Raw genomic sequence first — 25045 nt, forward strand, 5'->3', positions numbered from 1 at the left:
AAATATAGTCTGCAGAGGTAGTGAAGGTACAGAAGGAAAAAGATGTTAGCTATGGATATGACCGTGAGTGCTGCTTGGAGGAGAAAAAGGAGGAACAGTGACATGAAACAAGGACTGCACCAGGATGAGAGGAGTGTCCATGAGAAAACAGAAATGAAAAAGAAAACCAGCAGAAGTTGAAAAAGAAGACTGAGATGCCAAAATTACCTCTAGTTCATAAGAAATGCTGTACTTTGTCAGTGGGCACCACCCCCACTGTGTATGTATTTCTAGGACTATATATATTACTTTGCATTTATTAACATCGAATTTCCACCTGCCATTTTATTGCTGGGTCAGCAATGAAGTCATAGTTCCACGGTTGTTTGTTAATCATGGTGGTTCATAGCCCTGCAAAAAAGGAAAGAAAAAGGCTCATTTTCAACTTGGATCCACTTTACGAGCTGCCTTAACATAGGTTTCAAATAGAGATAAGGAAGAAGTGGTGGTTTGAGTGTCTTGCTCTCTATGATATTGGCAGCAACAAGCTTGTTGAAGGCAGATGTGGTATAGTCAGTGTGCAAGCTACAGGCATGGTGTTGGAAATGCCAAAGACATTATAAATTCTTTGGCAACAGCTAGAATGAGCTAGATCCTAATTTTAATTGGAGTTTATGCCTATTACACGGTCTCCTTATTTCATTCATTATTTCCCAGAATTGGATTTGAACCTGCTGCCTATGTAGGGCAAAATTATGCACTGTTTCTAATCCCAGAAACTGTAAAAGGCAATGTTTTAAAAATGTTCAGTTCTCCCAGTTCAGGGCTGGATTTGTAAAGGAGACAGTTCCCCAGTCAGACACTGAAATAAGCACTGGATTTCAAGCACTGGGTAATGCAGTGGCTTCTAGTCCTCTGCAGTGCCTAATATCAGGTTTCCAGAGGAGCTCTACGTCCAACGGATGTCTTGGTAGCATTTCTGTGTCCAGCGAAACTGAGTCAGAAAACAGACCTCTTGCTGGTGCTCTGGGAAGCTTTTGTCTTCTAGCTTCCCCTCTGCCCTCCCCCCCCCTTCAGTGGACCGATGATCATACCACCGTTAAATATTTACTGTGCTAACAGGGTAAAAAAAGGGGTAAATAAGTCCATGCATTTTTTTTTTCAGGCAGGGTTTGGGCTTTGTTTCGTGGCTGGGTTTTTTATGTTTTGTTTGTTTGTTTGTTCGGTTGGGGGTTTTGTTTGTGTGGGGTTTTTTTTGTTGTTGTTTTCGTTTGTTTGTTTGGGGCTATTTCTCACCGGAGGTCTGTGAAGGCGAACCTGCAAAGCCAGTGAATCTGCGGGCGCACGCAGGGAGCAATCAAACATCAAACGAAATGTGCACATTCATGTTCCTGTCCTGGATGTAAATGAATTGGCTGAATGAACACAGTCGGGGAGAAAACCCAGACCCGACTCCGCGGTTTTCCTCACCTGCCACCCCTGTGGACACCCCGGGCATTTCTCTGGCGAACACCCCGTCTCCCACGGGGGGCTTTTGCGACCCGCTCCCGTCGGCTCAGACACCGGCTTCATTTTCTGGCTTTGCCGCAAAAAAAGGGTGCCGCCTGTGCTCGAAATGGGATCTTCCACTATTTAGCAAGGCTTTGCTGAATGAGTCATCAGCGCCGGCTGGTATTGGCTGGGCTGGTGAGCACCCAAGGGATTGCCTGGCAGAGGCTGCGAGGCCTCGCTTCATTCACAGAAATGTGGGGATGCTAGCCAGCCCTTTCATTCACACGCTCAGAATCTCATTCACATTTTGCAGTCTCGCTAGCCGCTTCTAATGAAGACAGTCGTTCGGGAGCAGTAGGGTTTTCTGGGCTGTAGAGACACGTAAAAATAGGCTGTGGTGTGTATACTTGCTGTTGCTGTGCTAGGAGGATGAAGAGAGGAATGCATGCTGTGAGGATGCTGTAGCAGGTTTGCAGTGTGGTGATGAAAGGCTGTTCTGCAGATCAGTAGAAACCTGCTTTTATATTGACTAAGACATTGCTATTATTCATCACTGCTGGGATAAGAGGTGCTGATTTAATTCAATATGTCATGAATATACTAATTAAATACCTGTATTTGAGCTGGCTATTTCACTGTATTTGCACTTTGTATGCTGCAGCCTTTAGTAATGGGAGGAGGAAGGAATTCCATAGGATTTTTTCCTTTAAGTTGTGCTGCAGTTAGTCATGTATTTAAGAAATAGCTTTGCACTATGCAACTTTTCTGGTCTGAATTTGTTTATAATGCAGTGTATTGTCCTACATCCGAAAGATGTTTTGCAAAGCAGATTGATTTATAGGAAAAAGCCATATGGCTTGTGATGGGCATTGTGTGTCACAATGCTGTACATATTTTGTCTTTTAAAAAAAAAAAAAAAAAAGTGGGACACATTAAATACCTGCTTTCTGCATGTTTTGCTGCTTCTCAGATCAAGTGTTTTTGACTAACGTGCTAAATAAAGACCATTTTTTTGTTTTTCACTGCAGGATGTCAGTTTGCTGCTCTCTGGACTTTTTAATATTATTTCAGGTTTTTGAGTTTTTCAGAATTAAACCAAACATTCCAGTGAATTGAAGATCTTCTTCGTGTCTTTCTTCAGAGTGAATATCAGTGGTGAAAAAAAACATCTATTAAGCCTGTTGTCAGACATCAGAAAAATGGTTTTCTTCACACATAGGTACTTATGTAATTCCTGAATTAAAATAGAATGTTCTTGTGGAGTAACGGGGAGAAGGATTTCTTTGTCAAAATTGGGATATAACAGTTTCTGTGAGGGACAGCATTGACAAAAAGGCACTGTTAGACTGCTTTTGTGGGAGAAAATGTCTATATTCCTTAGTTCTGTCATCTGTTCTGAAAACCTTTAAGGTGCCTGTGTTTTGTTGCAGGCACAGGAGAGAGGGGATATATGTATGTAAATATTATCCAAGTATTTGCTATCTAATTGTGATTTCTTTATAGATTCACAAATGTGTGAGGTGGAAGAATTTTAACAGAAGAATAAAGTGTGATGTTTCATAAAGGCTATTAATTCAGTTTTGAAAGTAATTGCCTTTGGTACTAAAAGGGTGGTGGGAGGGGATAGGAATTAAAGGTTGAAAGGAAATATCTGTTTGAGAAGATAGGAAAAGGAAATTTGAGAATTGATTGGTAGCTAGTGTGCTGTAAGTGGGTGGATGTGGGTTTTTTTTTTCCTTCTCTCTCTCTCTTTTTTTTTTTTTTTTTTTTTGGCTACAGGAAGTGATTTGCAGTGTTCACAGCCTTTTGTTGAAAAGGGTCCTTCTCATTTGTGTGAGTCATGCTTTTGCTGTGAGCGAGTTGGCAGCTCTAAGCAGGACTGGGATCTCAGTCACAGAAAACTGTTACTTCACCCAACCTTAACAGGGAACCAAAAGAAATTGCTTAAAAATATACTTTTTTTTTTCCCTGCTTGTTTTTCCTTATACTCTTTGATTTTTTTTTACCCCAAAATCTTGTTATCCGTCCGTGTCGTTATGAATCGCCTGCTATGCTAGTGCAGGCATCTCCTGCCTTGGCATCAGATTTGCCAGAACATATGCAGGAGAGCAGATAGAAGGGCATGCTTCAACGTACCAAGTATAACCGCTTCAGGAATGATTCTGTGACATCAGTTGATGATCTTATTCACAATTTGTCCATGAACAGCAAGGTCTCAGCAGTTGCTACGACTTCAGCTTCACCTTCGTACCTGGTCTCACCAGAGGTTCTCCGCAAGGACCATGAAGATGGACCCACCACCCTGTGTAGCCTCATCCATAAAGTGTCCCACTTGAAACTCTCTAGCACAGGCAGCCTTTTGGGTATCAAAAGCCTCTCCTCTGCAGTAAAGGAGCTTGCTGTCTCCAAGTTGCAGGGAAGCTCGAGTGCTTCTAGTTCAGCAGCAGGGGCTTCAGACAACACATGTAACCTTGTCTCTGCCACTTCGTGTTCTCAGCAGGACGTGAGCAAGATGAGTATGGGGAAAAAGGCACGGTCAGAGGAAATGCACCTGGGAGGTGAAGATTGGAATCAAAGTAGCAGCTTTGTCAGTAAACCCTCTCGAGGATGGCTGCACTCGAATGAGAAGATCCTGGGACCTGGTGTGACGTACATTGTGAAGGTTGGTCTGTTTTCTTCCATTCTCTGTTTTAATCAATGGAAAATTCTCTGCTGGTTTTGCAGACAGGGTAGTCAGGCTGAAAGGATCTCTATTTGTATATTGCTTTTTTGGTGCATAATGCATGGAATGTAAATGCAGGAAGGCAGGGTTGGGAAGCTGTGTTAATTTGTTTCATTAGAGCAAACCTGCAAATAATGTTCTACAGCTGTGTGAAAATACTGTTCCTAAGCTAAAAGCTGATTTTGTTACTTTTTGGTTTGTCTTTTTTTTCCTTCTTCTGAATTTAGGTTTTCAGTGTTATCTTGCATACTGTATATATCTTGGATACGTAGCCTTTCAATATGTCTGGTGCAATATACAGGAGGAAAGAAGGAGCCCTTGATGTGAGAAAAACTGTTAATCATGCATGATTTTTCAGTTTGAAAATACCTCTCAGGGCAGGTGTGTTTCTAAACTGAAATGATATTTGAAATCTTAGGGAAGTAAGGCAGAGAGCACAATTCTTATTGTGTTCCACAAATAGAAATACTGTAGGGGGTAGAGCAGGAAAATGCAGCTTGTTTTACATAATGAGGATTCAGCCACCTCAAATGTTATTGCTCTTTTCAGTTCATTGATACAGCATGTCAAGAGCAGAGGTTCTTAGGTTTACAGGGTGATATTTCCATATGCTTTGAAAGTATTTTGAAACCACCTGTTAAATTAGAGCCTTCAAGAGAAGGGTATGTGCAACGTTTTTTGTAGTTAGGTAAGATTCTGGTTACACCTTTCAGCATAAAGTTTCAGTGCAGAAAGTATAAAAATAACATTATTTTCCAGGATTTGTTCTTTAGTTGCCATATTTTATTTGCCAAGTGGCTTTTGTATTGAATGTTAAACTGTTTTGTAACAGACTACCAATATTACAGGTCTATTCTTAATCTCATCTTATTTTTGGTATAAGAGTCACAGTGTGACTTTATTTCAGGATGCTCTAAAACTGAGTGACATCCTTGTTACTTAACTCTCACTGCTTCTTCTCCAGTCTTGTTATCAAAAGCAGAGTGCACATTTAACTGTTGAAGGACTAGGAAGCAGATTTCATTTCTTTCTGTTAGTGGTGATGGAAGATTTTGCAAGTGGTGGTAGACTGAGGAAGTTGACCCATTCAGAGTACTACTGAAATTGTGCTGTCTTTTATACTACTCTGAAATTTACTGGAGCTACAAAGGAGTCAGTGCTACCTTTCAAGCCACAAACTGCTGCTCTGTTACTCTTCAAGTGTCTCGATAAAAATAACCCACTGGTGCTGGATATAGTGGTGTTGAGACTCTGATGTTCTTTTGCACAGAAATACTCTGGTTGACAGAAAGTCATTTTCGCCTTAGCTCGGGGGACTCAACCATTTGACTTTTAATTTTGCTTGGGATAAGTGAGAATTCACTGCTGCTGTTTGTTTTACCTGAATTGAAAAGAGAATTAAAGTTATATAGAAATGAACTAACATTTAAAGTTAATAATTAACCCGTATCTAACACAGATAGCATAACTGATATTTTAATCAGTTCAGTTGGTGTCAAATACCTGAAAGTGTATTTATACACATTGTGTATATCAGAATTTTCAAAATAAATCATTAGTACCATACAACTTTCTTTTAGGTGTTTGTTAATGTCATTAAAATGTATGGAACCTAGATTATTGTTCCTGTTAAAAAAATTGGGTGATAACTTTGGCTTCATGCTCTCTGGCATGAGAGTGGTCTCTGGCACAGACCAGTGGTCTCAGTGTAAAAAAAGAAGGTTGAAAATAAATACCACAGTAAGTGGTTAATGAGTAAATGAAAATAAACTGATCCTCTTTAGTTCCTAATTTGCTCATTTATTAAGTGTCTCAAAATTTTCCTCAGCAACTGCAGCATTCCTACAGATAAGAATAGAAGTGCAGTTCCCAAATCCTCAAACACTGTTTGTTACCGAAGCTTTTATCCATTCAGGCCATCAAATCAATACACAGATAATGTCCACTGAAGGGAAACATTCCTTGGATACCTCATGGCTATATTGACTGTCTGGTGGACTCGTACCATGTTCAATTAGTACCACATGCCTTGCAGAAAATTCCATATGCCATTTGCTAAATGAGACGAAAATTCGATTTTTTTTTTTCAACAGCAAAACTTTTGTAGTTTTTGTGTGTAAATGTGCATCAGGTTACTATTTTCTCATTAATCCATGTTCAAAACATAAGATTAGCCATGGGACAGGGCTAATTGTAACTACTGGGCAGTTTGATAGCTCACACTAGAGTCTTCTGAAGAGGCACAAAATTCCTGTGTACAATGTATGGCAAATCTGAGACTTCACTGCTGTCCCCACATTTTCACACATTACTCCTCTTTAAAATGGGCAGTGTATAATGCTTAAAAATGGGTGTAGGATTATGGTAAACAGTAGCTGTATTCTGATTTTCATGGTCTGCTATGATGGAATTAATTTCAGCCACAAAAATGCTGGCACTTTCTGTATTTTTTTTTCTCCTGGTGGATTTCATGCTGTATTTTTATATATTATTTTAATATAAAAATTTTCACCAAAAAACCCCACAATTTACTAATGACTTACACAATGACCATAACCATATTAGGGGACATAAAGTTGTGAGTTACTGATGTTTTACTTAATGCTACTGCTGAACAGTTTAACAAATTATGAAGTAATGACAAAAAAAAAAAAAAAGAAATAATTTGCTATTGTAATGGAAGTCATTGAAGAGCTCATTGTTTTCCCCACAGTGGGAGTGATTACTATGGGGAGAGATTGTAAATGTTCCTGTTGTCAGAAAAAACGAATACATAGAATAAAAAAAAGTGTAAAACTGAGTAATGTAAGGATGGTTAAAGATTTCAATGTAACCTTTCTGTCCAATGATAAATATCTACTGATGAGTTTAATTGGATAATGTAATAGACATTTAGAGTTTTGCTACATTTAATTAAGAGCACAGTCAAGAGTCAAGAGGCAAATGATGTCTGTCTTTAGGTAACTCATGATTGGATTTTGTAACAAGTGTCAAAGAGTTTTAAATGCTCTTTCTCAGCAGCTCAAAACTAAATAAGCCAAAAATACTGTAGCATAATTTTATATACCTATGTGAAGTATATCTGAAAAAGCTAATGAGCCATAAAACCAGATAGAAATATAGTGTCTGGGAGAGAGGAAGAACAGCTTCATCCAAAAGAATCATCACAAGCCAGGCAAATATCTCAGTGAAAAGCACATTAAATTATTAATATTATAGCAAAGTATTTAAAGAGTATAATCCTAACTGCAGTTGTTTCTTTAATATTTTTACACTTTCATTCCTTGGGAGGGAGTAACAGCATATTTATCTGATATGGAAAATAGACATCACTGTGATGCTGTTCGAACACATCACCACATCAAGGCTTCAGTTCTGCAAACATTCCTGCACGACGCTGTTTATGGGGAGCATTCCCTTTGAAACAAATTGAGGCTGAGTCTGTACACTGAAAGTTGTGTGTGAGCTTAAGGATGGACTGAATTGCTGTGTCTCCTTAGTGGCTAACCCAGACTTTGAAGCTCAGCCTTAAATGGAGCTGACACACTGCAACATATGTGGCCTTCCCCTAGAAGACTTGAGGGCTCTTTGGAAAAGTGTTTCTTCTTTTTAATTTCTGTTCTAACCAGCATTAGTTTGCTGTTTAAGAAGAAAAAACAAACCCACACCACAACAAAATTAACATAACAGCAAGACTTTTTTAGTTTCTCTCTTTGGTTGATGTTGAATTTATCTTCATTTTAGAAGAAAATTTGTGCAAGTTTTTGTTGGTTTGGTTTTTTTGGGTTTTGGTTTTTGGTTGGTTTTTTTTTGTTTTTTTTTTTTTTTAGGTCAGATTCAATTTCTGCTTCTGTCAGTCAAATTGCAGTAGTGTTGATGGTTAGTCACTGATAGCTTGACATGGTCTGAGTAAAAACATAATCAGTAGGATTATGTGCATGTGTTTCTAATAATAAAGAGCACAGTCCCAGAGCATCCTGTTTGTAATGAGGTTTAAGAAGTGTGTTGTGTGTTTCAGTCATGTGGTGATAATAGGATAGAATACTGACTTTGGTTCAGAGTCTGCTATCCTCAACACAGGTACCCAAACAGTGTTAGTAAAGACTAATGAAACTGGCTAACCATTGTGGATTTTAAAGCTGCATGCATGCAGATTAGGGGAGAGAGAAGGAAGTGACAAAGAGAGCATTGGTTTTAGTAATTAAGCCCTCCCATTGTGCCATGTTCCTGTGAGATCAGTTAGTATCCTTTGCATTTTCTTTCACTATTATTCGAACTATGAAAGAATGATATTGATGCCTGTTGCTCTCTCAAAAACTGTTCTTTTGATCTCCATGGATCTGAAGTACTGTGGGTCTGTTTTACAGCCCACTGATATGAAAAGACCATTTCTCACAGAAATTAGATCAGTTCCTACCAGCAGAAATCATACTGTAGAGTCTTTAATTATAATATTATTCTAATTACATGAATCAAGTACTATTACTGTACATTTGCACACCTTTCATAGGAAATAAAGCATGTATTGATTTCGGAGTTGAAGAATTCAACTGTCAATGTGAATGTCTGTTCTTCAGTACATTTGGAGTGTTTGCAAATTGCCTTGGAAGCTTTGACATAATTTCCATGCCTAGGGTTATTTTGTGAGTGACATGCTCTGGACACTGTTAATGTTGATTTGAATAGCTGAAGTGAGAAATATTTTTGTTTAAAGCAAAAATTATACACTCCTGCTAGTTATTTATCCTGCTAGTTATATATATCCTGCAGTTTTAAAATCCCCAGATGAATTTAGCTGGTCAGTTTCGGAGGTAAAAACGACGTGCAGCCAGAATTTCTTCTGTGGTTGGTTTCTTTATTTGTCATCCGACAGTGTTTGCAGTAAGAATATCACGAGCCCAATCTAAATATCTGCCACTACAAACATAAGGAAAACAGATGAACCAAGATCCTCGGGGTTTCTGTGCTGCTGGAGACAATGTACTCCTTTGTCCCAGGGACAGGGTGCTTCTTTCTCTTCTAGCCAAAGAGAAATCTTGTCTCCACTAACACAGTACCTATACTTGTGCTACAGCCTGGCTTTGTTTTGTAGAAGATAGTTCAGGTGAATGCACAAAGTATCAATATTAAATTTTCTTGTTGTTTACAATGAAAAAAACCCTCAGATCTGCCCTGGTTTGGTGTCAGAGGAAACCAGTGTTTCCAGCTACTGGCACTCTTTCAAGTTGGTTTACTCCCCTAAGCAATGAAATAAATTTCTTAGAGCAGGAGGGATTCAGTATTGCTTCTCTGCAATTGTACATAGTCATGCAATATTAATTTCATTTGATTCTACATGTTTAGAACAAAAAGTGATGCAGCTCTACCTTTGTCTGCTCCAGGCAGGTCTGAGGCAGAGCCTGTCCAGTAATGATGGGACTCGATACTGTCTCATATTTCCAGTTATCCCTTGTTTTCTGGGAGGGATTGGGTGCAATTCAATAATCTAGAATGTTTGTTTAATAAGTTAGATATTCCCCTAGGTTTTTCAAATACATTTTCATAGGACCAGGAAAGATTTTGGTCTCAAAAGAGTGAATCAGACCATCCGAGTCACAGCTAAAAGTTTAAAGGCTAAAAAAAAAAGGTCTTTGAAATTAGGCAGGAATGGCAACCAAAACCATAAACGATAAAAATAAACATGGTATAGGATGACACAAAGAAAAGAGCACAAGGTGGACAGAAAAAGCAGGGGTGCCGAGTTTAACTGCAGAACTCTTGGGATGAAGACCAGAGGTACATGTGGCATTCAGATAGAAAAGGACTCCTTCTGCCTCCCTGCATGTTTTGGATTTTCAGTTTTGACAGTGACAGGTCCTTCCGACATCAGACCTCCAAATGCACAGATTAAAAAGCATAACAATATAGCGTGTGTGTCAGATACTTAACAGAGGTTTGTATTTGGCATAGTGGAAAAGCACCTGTTAGATCCTCCATTTTCTGGGTCTGTGCTTTAATAATACTCCTTATCAAGCAGTTCTACTTAATGACTGAGGCAGCATAAATTTTTTAATAATTGGATATATTTTAGGTGTTCATATTTAACAGTTTCAGATGTCTAATTATGATTTTCAACCATTGAAGCATAGTGTTTTGGCTGCAGAAGCTTTTGTGTGTTAAAGGAGTTCTGATGCAGAACATAAGCTGCTCCAACTAATCTCCATGATGGTTTAAAGGGAAATATATCTTAGTAGATATTCAAGGTAGCAGCAAAACAGTCTGGAAAGTTCACTGAATTAAAGTATGCAGCTGTGAAAATGAACCAATTCATTTGTGATACTGCAGTGCATACTCTAAGTGGTTCACACTGCAATAATTGCATTCATCCATTATTATATATTTTTAAAATTAATTTTAAAAAGGGTAGGACTAAAGGTTCTGTGTTTTTTTTTTTCCGAAGTGTAGCGTTTTTTAAAGAAAACTTTCAGCCCATACAAAGAATTGAGTCATAGTACAGAATGTGTTTACATTTAAAATAATGGAATAAATCATTGTCCAATGCGTGAACTTCTGATACTTGCATTTCTGAGGTTTTGCATGCAAAAGCATTTGTCTGTAAGATAAGAACATAAGAAATACTGTTCACACAAAACTACCGATACGGGTTTTTTTTTCTGAAATCTTGTGAAAGCCCAGTTCATTTAGCGTCTGTACAGCAAAAATATTTTTGACCATGATGCTGGCAATCTTGTTTCATCCACCTACAGGTATGAAATAAGAAGAAGGTATTTTATTTGAAGGTGTTTTGTTTTCAACCCCATTTGAGATGGAGATTAGAAAATTGTCAGAAGCAAAATTTGTTTCTCTTGTTACATCTTTCCCCTTGCTAGCAAGAAATAAGACCTTAGAGTTAACTTAAGAAATTGCTTTTCAAGATAAGATAAAATATGTTCTTCTTTTCCTAACTGAAGCCTTCACCTTTTTTTTTAAGGGGTTCTGAATCCTTACTGTGATTTTTTTGTGAGGTGCTACCAGAATGCTTTTGCAGAGGACAAATTTAAAACGACTATAGGTACCAAATAGAATGGATTCTTCTTTTCTTACAGAGGTTTATGGGATATACTTTTATTTAACTATTTTATTACTGGTAAGATGCCTCAAATTCTCATATTGTGTGGAGATTTCTACAGTCAACAGAGGGAAACTATATGCTGAAATACAGTGAAAATATTGCACCTTGTTGCACAACTTTTTTTCAGGTATCTCTTATCCTCAGCAATTGATAATATTTAATGACACAAAATCTTCATCATACTTCAGAGATGTGTTAACAGACATGGAGAGTAATGTTTAGTATTGCTTAGTGTTGTTTTTCCTTCTGTTCTGATGTCGGTGGCACCCAAGTATATTTTGTAAACACGACGCTCTGTCTGTGCCTCATCATCAGGAAGATTTGGAGGCATTCAACTGGTGTTATTCTCCAAGGCCTCTGTGTTTATATGAATCCTTGGCTACTGAAGAAGCACTTTGCAGGTTTTCTGATCTTTATGGGAGAAAAAGGAATAACCTATTTCCAGCTTTTCCAGGGTGCTGGCGAATCTTGATAACTTTTTATTTATATATATAGTGTATCAGTTTATTAATACATATATACAGCTGCCCACTGAAATTTGAAAATAGTTATAAATATTTATGTACTGCATTTCAGAGATAATAAAAAATAGCAGACTTCTTTAGAGACAAGGAATTTGGGCAAACATTTTAAATATCAGTGGCACTACATATTTGTGTATGCTTCCAGTCAATAGATAGGATTTCAAAGCCTGTGTAGAACAATATATACATGCACATGTATAGTATACATAAAAGTAGATATAAGTAAATAATTTTTGTTGTTTTGTCCTGTTAAGGTGCATTTATTCTTTATCACTTGAGCAACTCAGTGCAAGAAAGGACTGTAAGATAGAAAAATACGGTTGCCTTCCTTTATTTAGAAGCTGATTTTTCTACTGTTAGTGGGTTAGACTTGGGATGAATTTAATTAGGTGAAAAGGTTTCACAGACTTTCAGTTTGAATTAATCAGTGCTAGGCACTTTGTTCTATAGTTGATCCCAGAATTTCTGTGGAATTCAGCCTCACTTGACCTATGATTGAAAGCCTTTATGAAAATCCTAAGGAAAATCACTGTAAAAGGATTTACGTGGTTAAAGCTAGATGTCTAGTAAATACACAGAAACTCACATTCAACTCAATGAAAATTTTAAAATGTGAGCTCTCTTTTTATCATTTTGTGCTCAAGATGCTAAACAAACACTTTTTGTTTGGAGCAACCTCCTGTGAAAATATTTTATAACTCTACTACGGTAGTTAAATCAAGAGCTTATGAAGGCTTCTTCCTTTACTAAAAAGTTTTACAGCATAATTTTAGTGGCATCCCTGTTATTGAAAACACAAGCATCCCGTTCAAAGAGCAAAATAGAGAAGTAAACACAATAAGTTGCCAAAATAGCATTGAATTATACTAAAAATGTGTTAATTAATGAATCTAAGTACATGAGTCAGGGAATTAATTTCTGGGAGGCACAAAATGCCTGTGTTTGCCTTCTAAATCCCTCAATTATTACAGTTGTGCACACCTGAGCCTCGTGTTCAAACAGGATAAGTCAATTCATTGAAATTGTTGGCTATCATTTGCCAGTTGAGAATTGTTATTCTGCTTATATTGAGACATATAATCTATTTTTATGCTACAGAAATCAGTAATTGTACAAGAGGAAACAGCAAGGAGCTAGGTGTTGGCCAAAGTTGGCAGTATTCTAGGGAAATCTGTATTCTCTCATCCACTGATGAAGAAACAAACCACCTGTTTCCAAGAGGAGTGCAACTGACAGTCACATGCATCATCATTTGTACTAGTTTAGAAGCTCTGTTGGTTTACTTGTCTCATGGAGCATTTTGTGATGATAAATTTACAGCTAAATGGTTGAGGCTTATTTGCAGTTGGGCTCCAAAGAAGATTTTCTCTTCCATTTGCATTCAATCAATCCTTACTTAGAGTTTTCTGTCTGCATTGGAACACACGTTCTTTAATGAGAAAAAAACCTTGGGGGGAAATATTGATTCACTATAAAGCTCTATACATGGTTACTTACTGGCACAAAAATTGCCAACTGCAGAAGTATGGAAGCACAGAAGAGAGCCTTTCTGTTTCTCGTGGCAGCATATGTTTATTACACATTTTTGGTGCTGGAATGTGGCAACGTCTAAATATAGGGCCTTTCCCTCATTCAGGACAAGGCTGTCAGGGTTTCTGTTGTGCAGGATGGCTGCTCCCCCAGCCAGGTGTGCCATTCTGCAGATGGCAGGAAGGCACAGGGCAGAGGTACAGAGTGGGTGCTCTGGCACACGCTGGTGGAGCACAGAGACCTGCCTATGTGCCTGAAGAGATGTGTCACCCCAAGATGTGTCATCTCCAAGCAGGAGACTGGGAGAATAACACTCACGTTAGGTAAGATCTCAGTATCATGTTATGTGAAAGCTAAGCAGAGAATTTAAAGGCAAGTTTATTTATATCCCAAACTACCAGAGAAACTGAAATCTCTAGCAGCTGACTTGGAGCTCTGTGACTACTGCTTAGACAAATTTATTTTTCTCTGAGTATCCAGTCTTGGTTCTGCCCACAGCTTTTTCTAATATTATAACTCACTCTACATTAGAAATGTCACTGAACAAATTTTCCATTCCATTCTTTTTCTCGAAGTATCTAGGTACACTGCCACAAATCTGAATGGTTGTGTGCATGCAGGACCTTCTTCCAACCACGCTGCCGTCTGCTCGGTTGGTGGTAGCCAGCATTTTCAAAGGCTGCCTCTTCTGCATTATCAGCAACACCTGAAGGGAGAAGGTGTCCCACAGACTTCTGTGATGCCAGAGTCTGGGTGAGATGTTTGCCGTGACTGTGGCAGGACAGTGGCTCTCCACCTACCAGGAAAGGGTTTCCCTGAAGTTTGACAGTTACTGTCTTAGCAACGGGCGGCTCTTAAGGTAGGAAAAAGAAAGGAAGGATCCATAAAACAAATGAATGAACAAACATACAGAATAAAACAGAAGAAAAAAGTTTGTTGCGCACTAGTCTTCAGAAAATACTGACTTTTTGGTGATACAGAGAAGTATCTCCATACAGTGCTGTTTTGTTGAAGTTTTACTTCCTAAGTAGTTTGGCCCAGCTAACCAGTGAGTTCAGAAAAACTTTCCAAGCTCCCAGATCCCTGTCCCAGCGGGGTAGCTGAGCCACATCCTTGGGTCAATGACAAGCATCGTCTATATAAAGGCTCTTTATGTATACTGTTTTTCAGTGCCTCTCTGTTTAAAAGATTTCAAGTGTTAATTCAATCAAATCATATAAGTCAAATACACGTAATTACACTATGATCTCCTTGTGAAGTAAAGAATCAAATGTATGTTTTGATAAGGTATCTTCTCTTTTTGTGCTCATTTCTTGCTGATTAGCTGAGTTAAGTAACTGTGGTGCATGTCTCAGTCAAATTAGTAAGCTATTCAAGGTAATAAATGTTCAGCTAAAACACAATTAAAAAAATTAGGAAGCATTGTGGCATTTATTATTTTTCTTTAACTTAGTTTCTTTTATTAAAGACAACATCTTCTGATTACAGTTTCTTGTTAGTGTTTGTTTTGGGGATTTTTTTGTTTGATTTGGTTTGGGGGTTTTGAGGTTTTTTGTTTGTTTGGGGGTTTTTGTCTTTTTTTTTTTTTTGGTGGGTGGGGTTTTTCCCACTTCATCAGTTTAGAAAGCGGGTATTGTGAATTCAGTTAAGCTGGGAATTTCATCTAATATTGTGATAGCAAATAGTATGATATGAGATTTACTGTTTCATATAAATTTGCTAAAGAGAAAAATTAATTTAGTAAGATATTTTTCAATCTTGTAGTCTCTGGCTGTGGCTTGGGCTATTTTTTTGTGTTGGTTTTTTGTTTGTTTTTTTTTCCTTCTCTTTTCTTTCTCATGCATCAACATGGTTATTAAAAGGCCTGACTGGGTCCACAGTTACATGTGGACAAACTTACTATCTTGAAATCAAGTCCTGGGCTGTTACTGTTTTTGTATTATGGCCTGCTTGTTAGGGTGCATCTGGATTTGAATCTTAATATGTTTTAAGTAAATAGGAAACTTGAAAATAATATTTAAGTATTGTAGAACCTTGTGGAACTCTTAGTGCATATTTCACAAGCCCTGTTGGTTGTTAATGATGATCTCTGAAATTAGAAGGAACTGTCATTTTGATGCATAAATAAATGCATGTTGCAGTAGAAGCAATGAAATCTAATTTTTAAATAAAAGCTCTTATTTTTAAATAAGGCAGTCTTCAACTGTAATTAACTACCACCAATCAGTTCATACTAACTGCTCATTTACTTTCATGAATTAATTTAATTCTGGACTAGGTCTTTGGCTAATGAGAATAAAATGTAGAAAAATAAACCCCACAAAACCAACCAAACAAATTCCCCCACTCTCCTACCCCTCCTCCCCACTCAAAAAAAAAATGGAATAAAAAAGGGAATCATAAAAATGTAGGCATATGACTTGAAGTACACATGAGGAACAGATGTGGCAAGTAAGAAGATGCTCACTTTTGCACATGCCAAGTAAAAGGGCAGCCTAATCCCGTGGGTGAGAAAATTGCAGAGAATTGACCAGATTATGAAGAGATACCTTATTTCTGTTTTCAAGGCTTAGGTCTCCATACACCACCCAGAACCCCAGGAATCAGAATTTACTTTTGAGCCCCCAAGCTGTTATCTGCAGCTGTGCAATGCAGGAGCACACTTTGGATTCATCAGTATTTGAGGGCACTGGCTAATTTTTGGCTAGCAGTGCAAGTGCGTGTCTGTTTGCTGATGTAACCATGTTATGTCTTACATAACTTCTGCAAGGCAGGTACAAGCTGCAGAGTGGTGAACCACTCAGACCTGATGATGGGTCATCTGCTTACGTGTTTAGAACCAGTCAGCCTCAATTTACTAAGAATACCCATGCAGTTTTTTTGAGCTAATGATATTCCAGTAAGTTCAAATTCAGAGATAAGGAGTTCTTGTTTTATTTGACAGTAAGTAATGTGTAGATCTTCGTGCTACCCATGTACAGGGTAGACACTCCTCTGCTAGATTTGCACATAGCATTCAAGCACTCAAGCATTTGTGGCCCCTAGGTTGGACTGCTGCAGTGCTGTACAGGGCTGCACCCTCCCAGAATCACAGAATAGGTCTGGTTATGTTTTTATGAAAGTATTTCTTGCTGTCTTTACTGCTAGCTTCTGGGTCCGACAATAGAGGCGTTTTTTCCGGTAACTTGGTGTTTTGGAGAGCTTGTTAGGAGACACTGAACAAGGTTGTTCATATTCATGGAGCAAAAGGCAGCTCTGACAGTGACTACCTGCATTTGCTTTCCCTCTTGTCTCCGAGCACACGAATGCACTCAGAGCTCATGTGTTGAACTGTCTTTTTCTGACAAATGTTGGGAGAACTCAATACTCTCTCTTGCACGGGCTTCAGTAAAAGATTTTAGCTGCTGAACAAGAATTTTCTGCCTGAGTCATAGTGAAGACAAGTACTTTAGGGAGTACGGAGGAAATCCTCACAAACCAGAAGTCCGGGCCTTCTCTTACACTAGCCTGGCAAAATTGTAGCTAGTAAGGATGCTGGAACCTCATGCAGTGAGAGATGTATGGTCCCAGGTGTATGTGGCACTCTGCTCTTAGATTTGCATCTGCTTTCATGCAAGGTACTGTTTTAGCATGCGAAGTACTAATTACGAATCTGAAACCTCTGAATGGGGAGCTGTTCATTCATACGAAAGACCTTTTCCTGGGGACACAGTGCCTTTCAATGAGGGTACACAAGCTGGAAGCTCATTCAGATATCAGGAAGTTGACAGAAGGCAGAATGTTATCCGAGAGAGCTTGGAACTGGTAGTCCCAAAATCCTCCTACTTCAAGGTGGGCTGCATCTCGGTATATTTGGCTCCTGAGCAATGAGAGGGAGGATGATAACAGGATCTCATAAATCTCACAGCATACAGTAGCTGATTGGTTAGAATATACATTAAGTGCTGGGCAAAGAGGAGCTTTTTTTAGAAGTAGACTGTTTTATAACTATATTTTAAATGTTTCATGGAATGCCTAAAGCAAAAGATAGCATTTCTTTTTAATCAGGGTATTTATTTGTTGAAATAAATGAATAATTTATTTACTTGCTATCTTGGTTGTATGTCTTCTTTCTGTGGATCCTTGTCAGGATGTACTTCAAATGGATATTTTTAGACAGCAGTGTTGGTCTTGGGGAATAATTGAAGCATAGCAGTAGGTGAGTTATATGTCCCTGTAGTTGGCCTTTGGACCTTTTGAATGTCAATTTTTATAGTAATTTCGTTACTTGAAAACATGCCGTGGTGATTAAGTGTTCACATCTTTTATCCCAGAAAATCAGTTGCCATCTTTGCATTGATCAGTCAGGAATACTGCAAGCCTTACTATGTTGTGTTCAGCTGTCTCCATGATACACATAAAACAAGTACAGGGTAATTTTTCCATCTGACTTTCCTTCAGTCTGATGTTGTCTCTACTGTTGTTAATGCAGATCAGGTAGTATAACTCAAAGGAGTCTAAATGCACGCCTTCTAAGTACGTTTATGGGTATTTGTCTAATTATTTGTCTATTTTGACAGTGACTTGTGTGCATATGTGTTTGTGTATTTATTTGCACGCCTGCATGTATTTGTTAAAATACCTTCCAGAGTTTGCTTCCAAAATGCTGGGCCTGGTTCTCAAACCTGTACAATTACTTTACTTTAAAAGATTTTTGGCAAATATAGGTAAGTGAAGAAACAAGTGCAATCCAAGAGTGGTCTCATATCAAGAGGTCTAAATTAACAGTTGATGAGATAATGAAAACCAAGTATTTCTATAACAAAAAAATCACAGGAATACCTTAGAATATTTATACCATTTACTGCATATTTAATTATAAAAACATCTTGTATGAAATAAATATTTGGCAAAATTAAGCTACAGAAGCATCCTAGGACTGCAACAAAATGACACAAAAAGAATGCAGGGAAGCATCGTTCATTGCTGTTTATTACTATAAGTTAAATTACTTCAGCTGATTATCTCAAGTGATGTTAAAGAACTTCATCTCCAAGAGAATGAAATCACTCTCTGAGATACACTTAAAAGTAGAGTTAATGGCTTAACTTCCTTCATAAGAGCATGAAAATGTAGTTCTGGATGTTTTAAGTACTTGAGCAGACATATATGTAAAAAAGGAATCTACTTGTAATAAGATACAAGGATTACCTAATTTTGCACTGATAGATGACTGATGATAGTGTAGACAGTTTGAAAGTATGACCATTAGCTTGAGGGCTCCATGTGCCAGGATCTCTATAGACAAGACATTTTCCATGAGCATTATACAAACTTTCAAAAAATGTAAGATTGTGGGAGATTTCTAAAATATTCTAGGAAATGGATCTTGAGGCAACCCTTCACAGAAACTGTGTGCTATCATAGTCTAAGCTCAAGCAATTTGACAAATGGGAGTCAACTTTATTCAGTGTTGTAATGACTTCATAGCATATGATAGAAATAAATAATAATAATATGTGAAAAGAAACTAGATACTCCCCCAGCTTGTAAACAGTTTATGGCATACATGTTTCTACGAAAAAACTGCTGAAGTTTCAAATATAGTTACTGCTGCAGCAATTCTCTAATTTAAAGATCATTTTTTCAGTGAAAATAAAATTCCTGAACAGGCACAAAATTGTGACCTCGCTTGATTTCTGCGCTAGTTTCATGCCCAAAAAGATTGCATTATGCTGTGAAGATACCAAAACAGATATAGAACTGATATAAACCCACAACACTAGAAAGGCATTATCAGGCTCATGATGTAAAGACTCATCCCTATTTCCTCTGACTTTCAGAAGTTTGGGTGTGTGGTTGAATACTTAACCTACACGCAAAGGTGCTGCCACGGGGTGTGACAGTCACGGGCTGGTTTCTGCAAAGCCATTATCCAAATATCTGACAGGAGCTGTAGCTCTGGTAGACTCTAGCATATGCAGAATATGACCACTTTTGGAAGCAAGTCTAGAAGATTCATCAGAGTTTTTCTCACTCCTGTGATAGATACTGTTACATTTTAATGTCTTTTGTAATGGTCCTCCCCTTTTTTTTTTTTTTTTCCGCAGAGATGCAGGGCAGAAATCTGGGTCAATAAGTCTGGTCTTTTCTTAATATTAGCTAACCTTCATGCCTTCCCTTTCTTGAATGACCCTGTTAAATCCATCTCCCAGCATGGGTTACTAGCGGGTTATTATTTTCCTATATCTTTATACTAGTGTAATTAATGAAATTACTAAATCACATATATCCTGGAGCTGTTTATTAAGAATTGCTTGCTGGTACTCTTTTCAGCCTTCCCTGCCATAATTTGCCTTTTTTTTGTTCTAATGAGACTTAGTTCTCTCCCTCTTAAATAAGTTTTTCCTACTAACCAGTGCTAGATGAATTTCCTTTACCACACTTCCTTTTTCATTATTTTTTACTTTGATTAGTTTTATACCTAAACTGGAACAATTAACATAGAAGAAAACACATAATAAACATTATGATAAATATCAACACATTATAAATTAGGTGTATTACAGTGATTGGGTTAAACATAAAATCATATGTTGAACCAAACCTGAGACTTAAATGAAATAAAATGTTTACGGAACAAATCTGTGACATACAACAGCATAATCATAACAACCTACCGGAGGCATAGGATAAATAAAATGTAAAAATAAGAATTGCACAGTGACTCTTAATGGTTAGCTGCATTTTCTCCCAGAACTCAAGCATAATTATAATAAATTTTCCAACTGTTTCTTTCTCCTTACAGTACTTGGGATGTATAGAAGTCTTACGCTCAATGAGATCTCTTGACTTCAATACTAGAACACAGGTTGCAAGGTAAGACTTTGTACAACTACGCTTTTTTAAGTAACTTCTGAGTTGTGTCCCCAGAGTGGAAAGGCTGGGAAGATGGCAAAACACATAGTAAAGAATTTTTGGACACCTTCAGTCCACTTTCTAATTTTGCTTTTACAGGTAAATCTCTTACCTGGTGCTAATACGGCTCCAACAGGGCTTCAAGGATATTTTCTTTGTGGGTTTTTTGATATACCAGGAAGTACTTAAGAAAATGTTTGCCTGTTTGTTGTGCCAAGTAAGGCACTTATCTGGTTACCAGTTTCATGACATTCAAGCCAGTGAGAATGAAAATACTCGTAAAATCTATGATGCATGGGCAAAATTAGTCTAGGGAGCTGTTTTGGGGACCTGTGTTTATAGGTTTTTGTATTAATTTCTTATGAAAAGGTGTCAGAATTTCTTGGGAAAAGATGTCAGAGTACAAACCATCCTAAAAAGGATACAAATGAAAATATATCACCACAATGACACCAGAGACAAATGGAATAACATTTTCTTTTTCAGACTGTATGTAAGAAACAATAAGCTTGTATTATGTTCTTACTGCAATTCTTTTAAATGTGTCATGGTATTTTCTTTAGAGAGCGTTGCACTTATGTACTGCTCTTTTGAAGTGTCCATGAATCATTTTGTTCTAAGAAGAATATTTTCTAAGAACTATAGGAAACGGTGTTTTGCAGGCATTTTCACTTGAAAACCTGAGTCACTGATTTCAGAGGAATGTGATTTCAGAGGAACGTGGCACTCATAGCAACTCGAGACCGCAATTTGCAATTTCTGGAATTGAAATAATGAAGGAGTCTTTTCCAAAGAAACACATATAAAGTGACACTACTGGATACAGTCCTTGAATTTCACCTCTTTGAGGCATCTTACGGTTGCCAATAAGTCTATCATAAACCATTTGTCGTGTCATAAACAGTTAAGTGTTTCTTTTATCAAATGAGAAAAATTGCTTGGTTTTAGCCATGCATGCTGATCGTGTGGTCTGTATGCACTGACTTTTGAGTTATACTTGCATACAGCAGCTTTGAGTTGGACCTCATAAGTCCCCACAAACATTGATTTGTCAAGATGCTGCATTGATGAAAGGCATAAAAGCCCAAGGAGAGGTAAATGACAGAATTCTCTTTTTCAGGCGATGTGGACTGTGAAGGCATTTGAGAATTTTACTACTGTGTTTTTAAAAAATGTCATCATGTACGTTTCTGATGTATTTGCAGCAGTGAACTTTTAAAATTATTTCATGTCTAAGCAGACTTGTAGTTCCAATGCAGGTGGTCCCTTTGTGTTTCCCACTTGGAAGCTCAGTGATACTGGCCCGTGAAACAGTTGTGATAATTAGTGGGTTTGGTTTCTACAACCAAGTGAACTGAATTCATCTTTATTTTTCTGCCATTTCCTTCACTGTGTGTCTTCATTGGAATAGTTTTGTACTTTTCTTATTAATTATTAATTATTAATTAAAGGCACAAGTCTGCCATTAATACTTAAGCATATTTGGTGATCTGAAGCAGTATGGTGTACACAAACAAAATATCTTTGTCTTGTAGTTCCTTCAATATGAAAAAAAATTATTCTTGGCTTTTAATGTGAAACAGACTTTGAATTATGTTTTTTTCTGTTGAAGTTATAGCATATTTTACTACATAGTGGTTATTTTGTTGTCCCATCTTCCTCTGATCATGTCTAAATCACAGGATATTTTTTTCAAGGAGGAAGTCATATCTTCCTGTTTTGCTTTTTTTTTTTGCATTTACAGGTTTTTGTTTATCATGAAACCCTGAAAACTCATAACTTTGATCATGTAATTCCTGATCTAAAACTTTTCTGAAAGCAGAAGTTTTTAGGTGACTTTTGAATCAGGATCTAGCATCTTAGGCTGCATTTCATTAATTAATCTGGCTCTAGAAATCTCCTTGTCATGTCTTATGTTTTTGGTACTCACATACTTTGTCATACAGCATTTCTCATACAAGCCTATGGTTTATTAAGAAAATATTATTAAAGAATTACTAAAATTCACATGTGCTGATTAACTTCCTCATGTGTATTAAGAAACATAACATGGCCCTTAAGGTGTGTACTGAATTAATAAGGCTGATGCTCTGATATTACATGCACCAATTCCGTCTTTAAGAAGACACCTGGCGCCAAACGGTCTGTGCAGCCCTTTGATTACAAATGAAATAAAAGCAACTGAAACTTACATTTCTGTCCATGACATCACACATTTATTTTTAGGTATGTCCATTGCTGATTTCTCCGCAGCTATCACCAGTAAAACTCTCCTGGTAGCCTGGTGGCTTCTGGTGCAGTGTGACCTGCAGAGGCCTGGGCCTGTAGATCTGGTAACGTTAGCCGTGGCTGCATCAGCTGAGGAACCCGGATCCGTAGCTTCAGTGAAGCCTCTCCTGTGTGTAAATTTCTCTGTGCTGTTTTTCTACAGCCGCAGAAACAGATGTCACAGCAGCTGTGATCCCTTTCTGACCCAGAACTTTGTAAATTGATCCCACTGCATGCATCTAACCTGTTTGACCTGTTATTTTGCGAAGACCTTGCAAAACCAGTCATAGCAGAAAGTGATCTGTCTGGGGCTGATATGAGTTCTGGCATTATGCAGTGTTTACTAAATACAATTTAAAAACAGTTAGAAAAAAATGAGTCAAGTTACCTGATTTAGTGTGGAAGTCTGCATGCATCTCTTCCTAATAAACAAAGCATTGTGTTTTTCACGTACAAAGCACTTACTCCTCTTCTAGCACTGCCTCACGTCTGTCTCTGCCTGCTTTCTTGCCCTTTTTCTCCTTGTTTCTGAGCTCAAACATAGGAAGTCAGTCATTAGAAATCCTCCATTTGCCTTCTTTCTGTCTTCCAGTTATTGCATATGTCACTTTATGCCTCTGCTTGCCTTGAGGATGAGCCAAATCCCAAAGTAGGATAAGCTCCTAGAATAAAAGACTTGTGTGGCTCAGTCCTGGGAGGGTGAGACATGTAGTCTGTGGCTCTGCTGAAATATCTGGGTATTATTTTAGACAAACTGTTAGTCCCAGTCACAGACAATTCTGTGATTAAATGAATTAGTGCTTGTAAATGGCACTTAAATTGTTGAGCAAGTATTTAGAAATCACTTAAAAACTGAGCTAAGATTTCCACTTTTCTGGTGAATTAGAGATAAGAAATCAATGAGCAGAGCTTGTCCAGATAACTTGAATGGCTTTGAACATCCCAGCTGTTATAATGCATTAGGAAAGCATATGCATCAGTGTATATGCATGGACCAGTCTGACAAATGAACAACTCTGGCTTCAATTTCAGGGACTGCATTGAAGCCCCAGTGTAAATAGTTTGGTCAGTGGCCTTTCCTGCCTTATTGCAGTCACGTGAAATATCAACTCATGCCATCTAATGCTGTCGTACCTAGCCTGTAACTTGTGTTTGTTTTGCTTTTTCACTTTTTTGTAAACTAAAATGTTAAAACTTGCAACGAGAGGTTTATCTCCATGTGAAAGCAAGTGAGCAAGCACTTCCACGTGTCCTGCACCTCACTGGATCATAACAACCTTTGTGGTGCCTTGCAAAGCTATTGTTGTCCTAATTTTGTGTCTGATTTGAGAAAAGTGAACAGCTATGTACAATTTATAATAGATTTTCCCCTTTATGATTCACATTTGGAGTCTCAGGATTCTCTCACTCCAGGAGAAACAGAAGAAGTAGACTAGTATAATCACTTGTATTGTATTTATTCTTTTCTGTAATGAATGTAACATCATGTGAACTCTTGAGCAAATAAATGGATGCACAAGACAAGGGTCAGCAGTTATACACAGTGATAAATGGAAGCCAGCTGAATCCACGTGTTGCATCATTAATTATCCAGTGATAATTCTGGTAACACATGTGAAGTCAAGATAACTTTCCTGGGGAGTAAGACGAACAAAAGCATTTAATTTTCAACACAATGGAGCAACAGGAGGACTAGCAGACGAGACTACTGGGCTAACCACAGGTGGCAAGTGGTTAAAGTTCATCAGAAATCTACCATCGTCCTCACAGAAAGGGGCCCCTCTTAGGTTTCTGTGGCCAGGCCCTTTGTGTCTTTGGGCTTTTTATTAAAAAAAAAAAAAAATTAAAAATCAGGTAAAACTCTTTTGCAACATGTGCAGTGTTTGCAGTTCATGTAATATGTTTGCATCCTTATTGTTCAAGCTGTTCTGGTGTAATGAGTCCTCACTTCTGTGTTGCATGCATGAGTGAGTTATGCACTGGTTTGAATTAGATGTTGCATGCACTGTTTTGTTGCACGCCCAAGTCTGGGCTACAAGGGTGCATGTTCACTGGCATTTAATGGAATGCCATGTTTGCTGCATGCAGCATCAGAAAGTCTCACCTCCCCATGCTGAGTCAAATATTATGTTGCATGCTATCTTAGTAGCAAATAGATCAGAGGACTAAGATACTTCATATCAGTGCTGGACCCAAATCCAAACTCTGATCCCAGCCCTCTCCATGAGCCATGTTGTGCTGAACAACTGGAAAGAGATTCCTCTCCAAATTTGTGGCCTGAACTTTATTAGAGAATATTATTAGAGCAAATCCTTTTATGCCAATATCCCAAGCTTTTGGAGGAGAGATGCTGGAAATCCAAATTTTAGAGCTGGATTTGAGTCCAGTGCTAAACAATACGAATGAAGCTCAGTTGATGTGGTGTTTCAACTATATCTGTATTCTTTGCAGAAATCCACTGTCAGCAAGCATCACTGAAAGAAAGGGTGGAAGACATTGAAAAGGAAGAATGTTTCTCCTGTG

The 25045-nt window shown here is 37.8% G+C and overlaps 1 protein-coding gene across 15 annotated transcripts in view; it reads left to right on the plus strand.

Moving 5' to 3' along the window:
* SHC3 (SHC adaptor protein 3) overlaps window positions 1-25045 on the plus strand; it is a 95743-nt gene that overhangs the window by 32777 nt on the left and 37921 nt on the right. For 3 of the 15 annotated variants that reach the window (XM_032676912.1, XM_032676914.1, XM_032676919.1), the window contains 4 exons: window positions 2499-2689; window positions 2974-3056; window positions 3968-4132; window positions 20145-20215. In XM_032676912.1, the coding sequence (XP_032532803.1) occupies window positions 3983-4132; window positions 20145-20215 (221 nt within the window). In that variant the 5' untranslated portion in view covers window positions 2499-2689; window positions 2974-3056; window positions 3968-3982. Of the gene's footprint in view, window positions 1-21; window positions 260-854; window positions 872-1707; window positions 2039-2498; window positions 2690-2973; window positions 3057-3263; window positions 4133-20144; window positions 20216-25045 lie in introns of those variants that run through there. The other 12 variants (XM_032676911.1, XM_032676913.1, XM_032676916.1 and 9 more) reach the window with 12 other exon arrangements.

This window comes from Chiroxiphia lanceolata, chromosome Z (genome assembly GCF_009829145.1).
Source record: "Chiroxiphia lanceolata isolate bChiLan1 chromosome Z, bChiLan1.pri, whole genome shotgun sequence".
Lineage (NCBI taxonomy): Eukaryota > Metazoa > Chordata > Aves > Passeriformes > Pipridae > Chiroxiphia > Chiroxiphia lanceolata.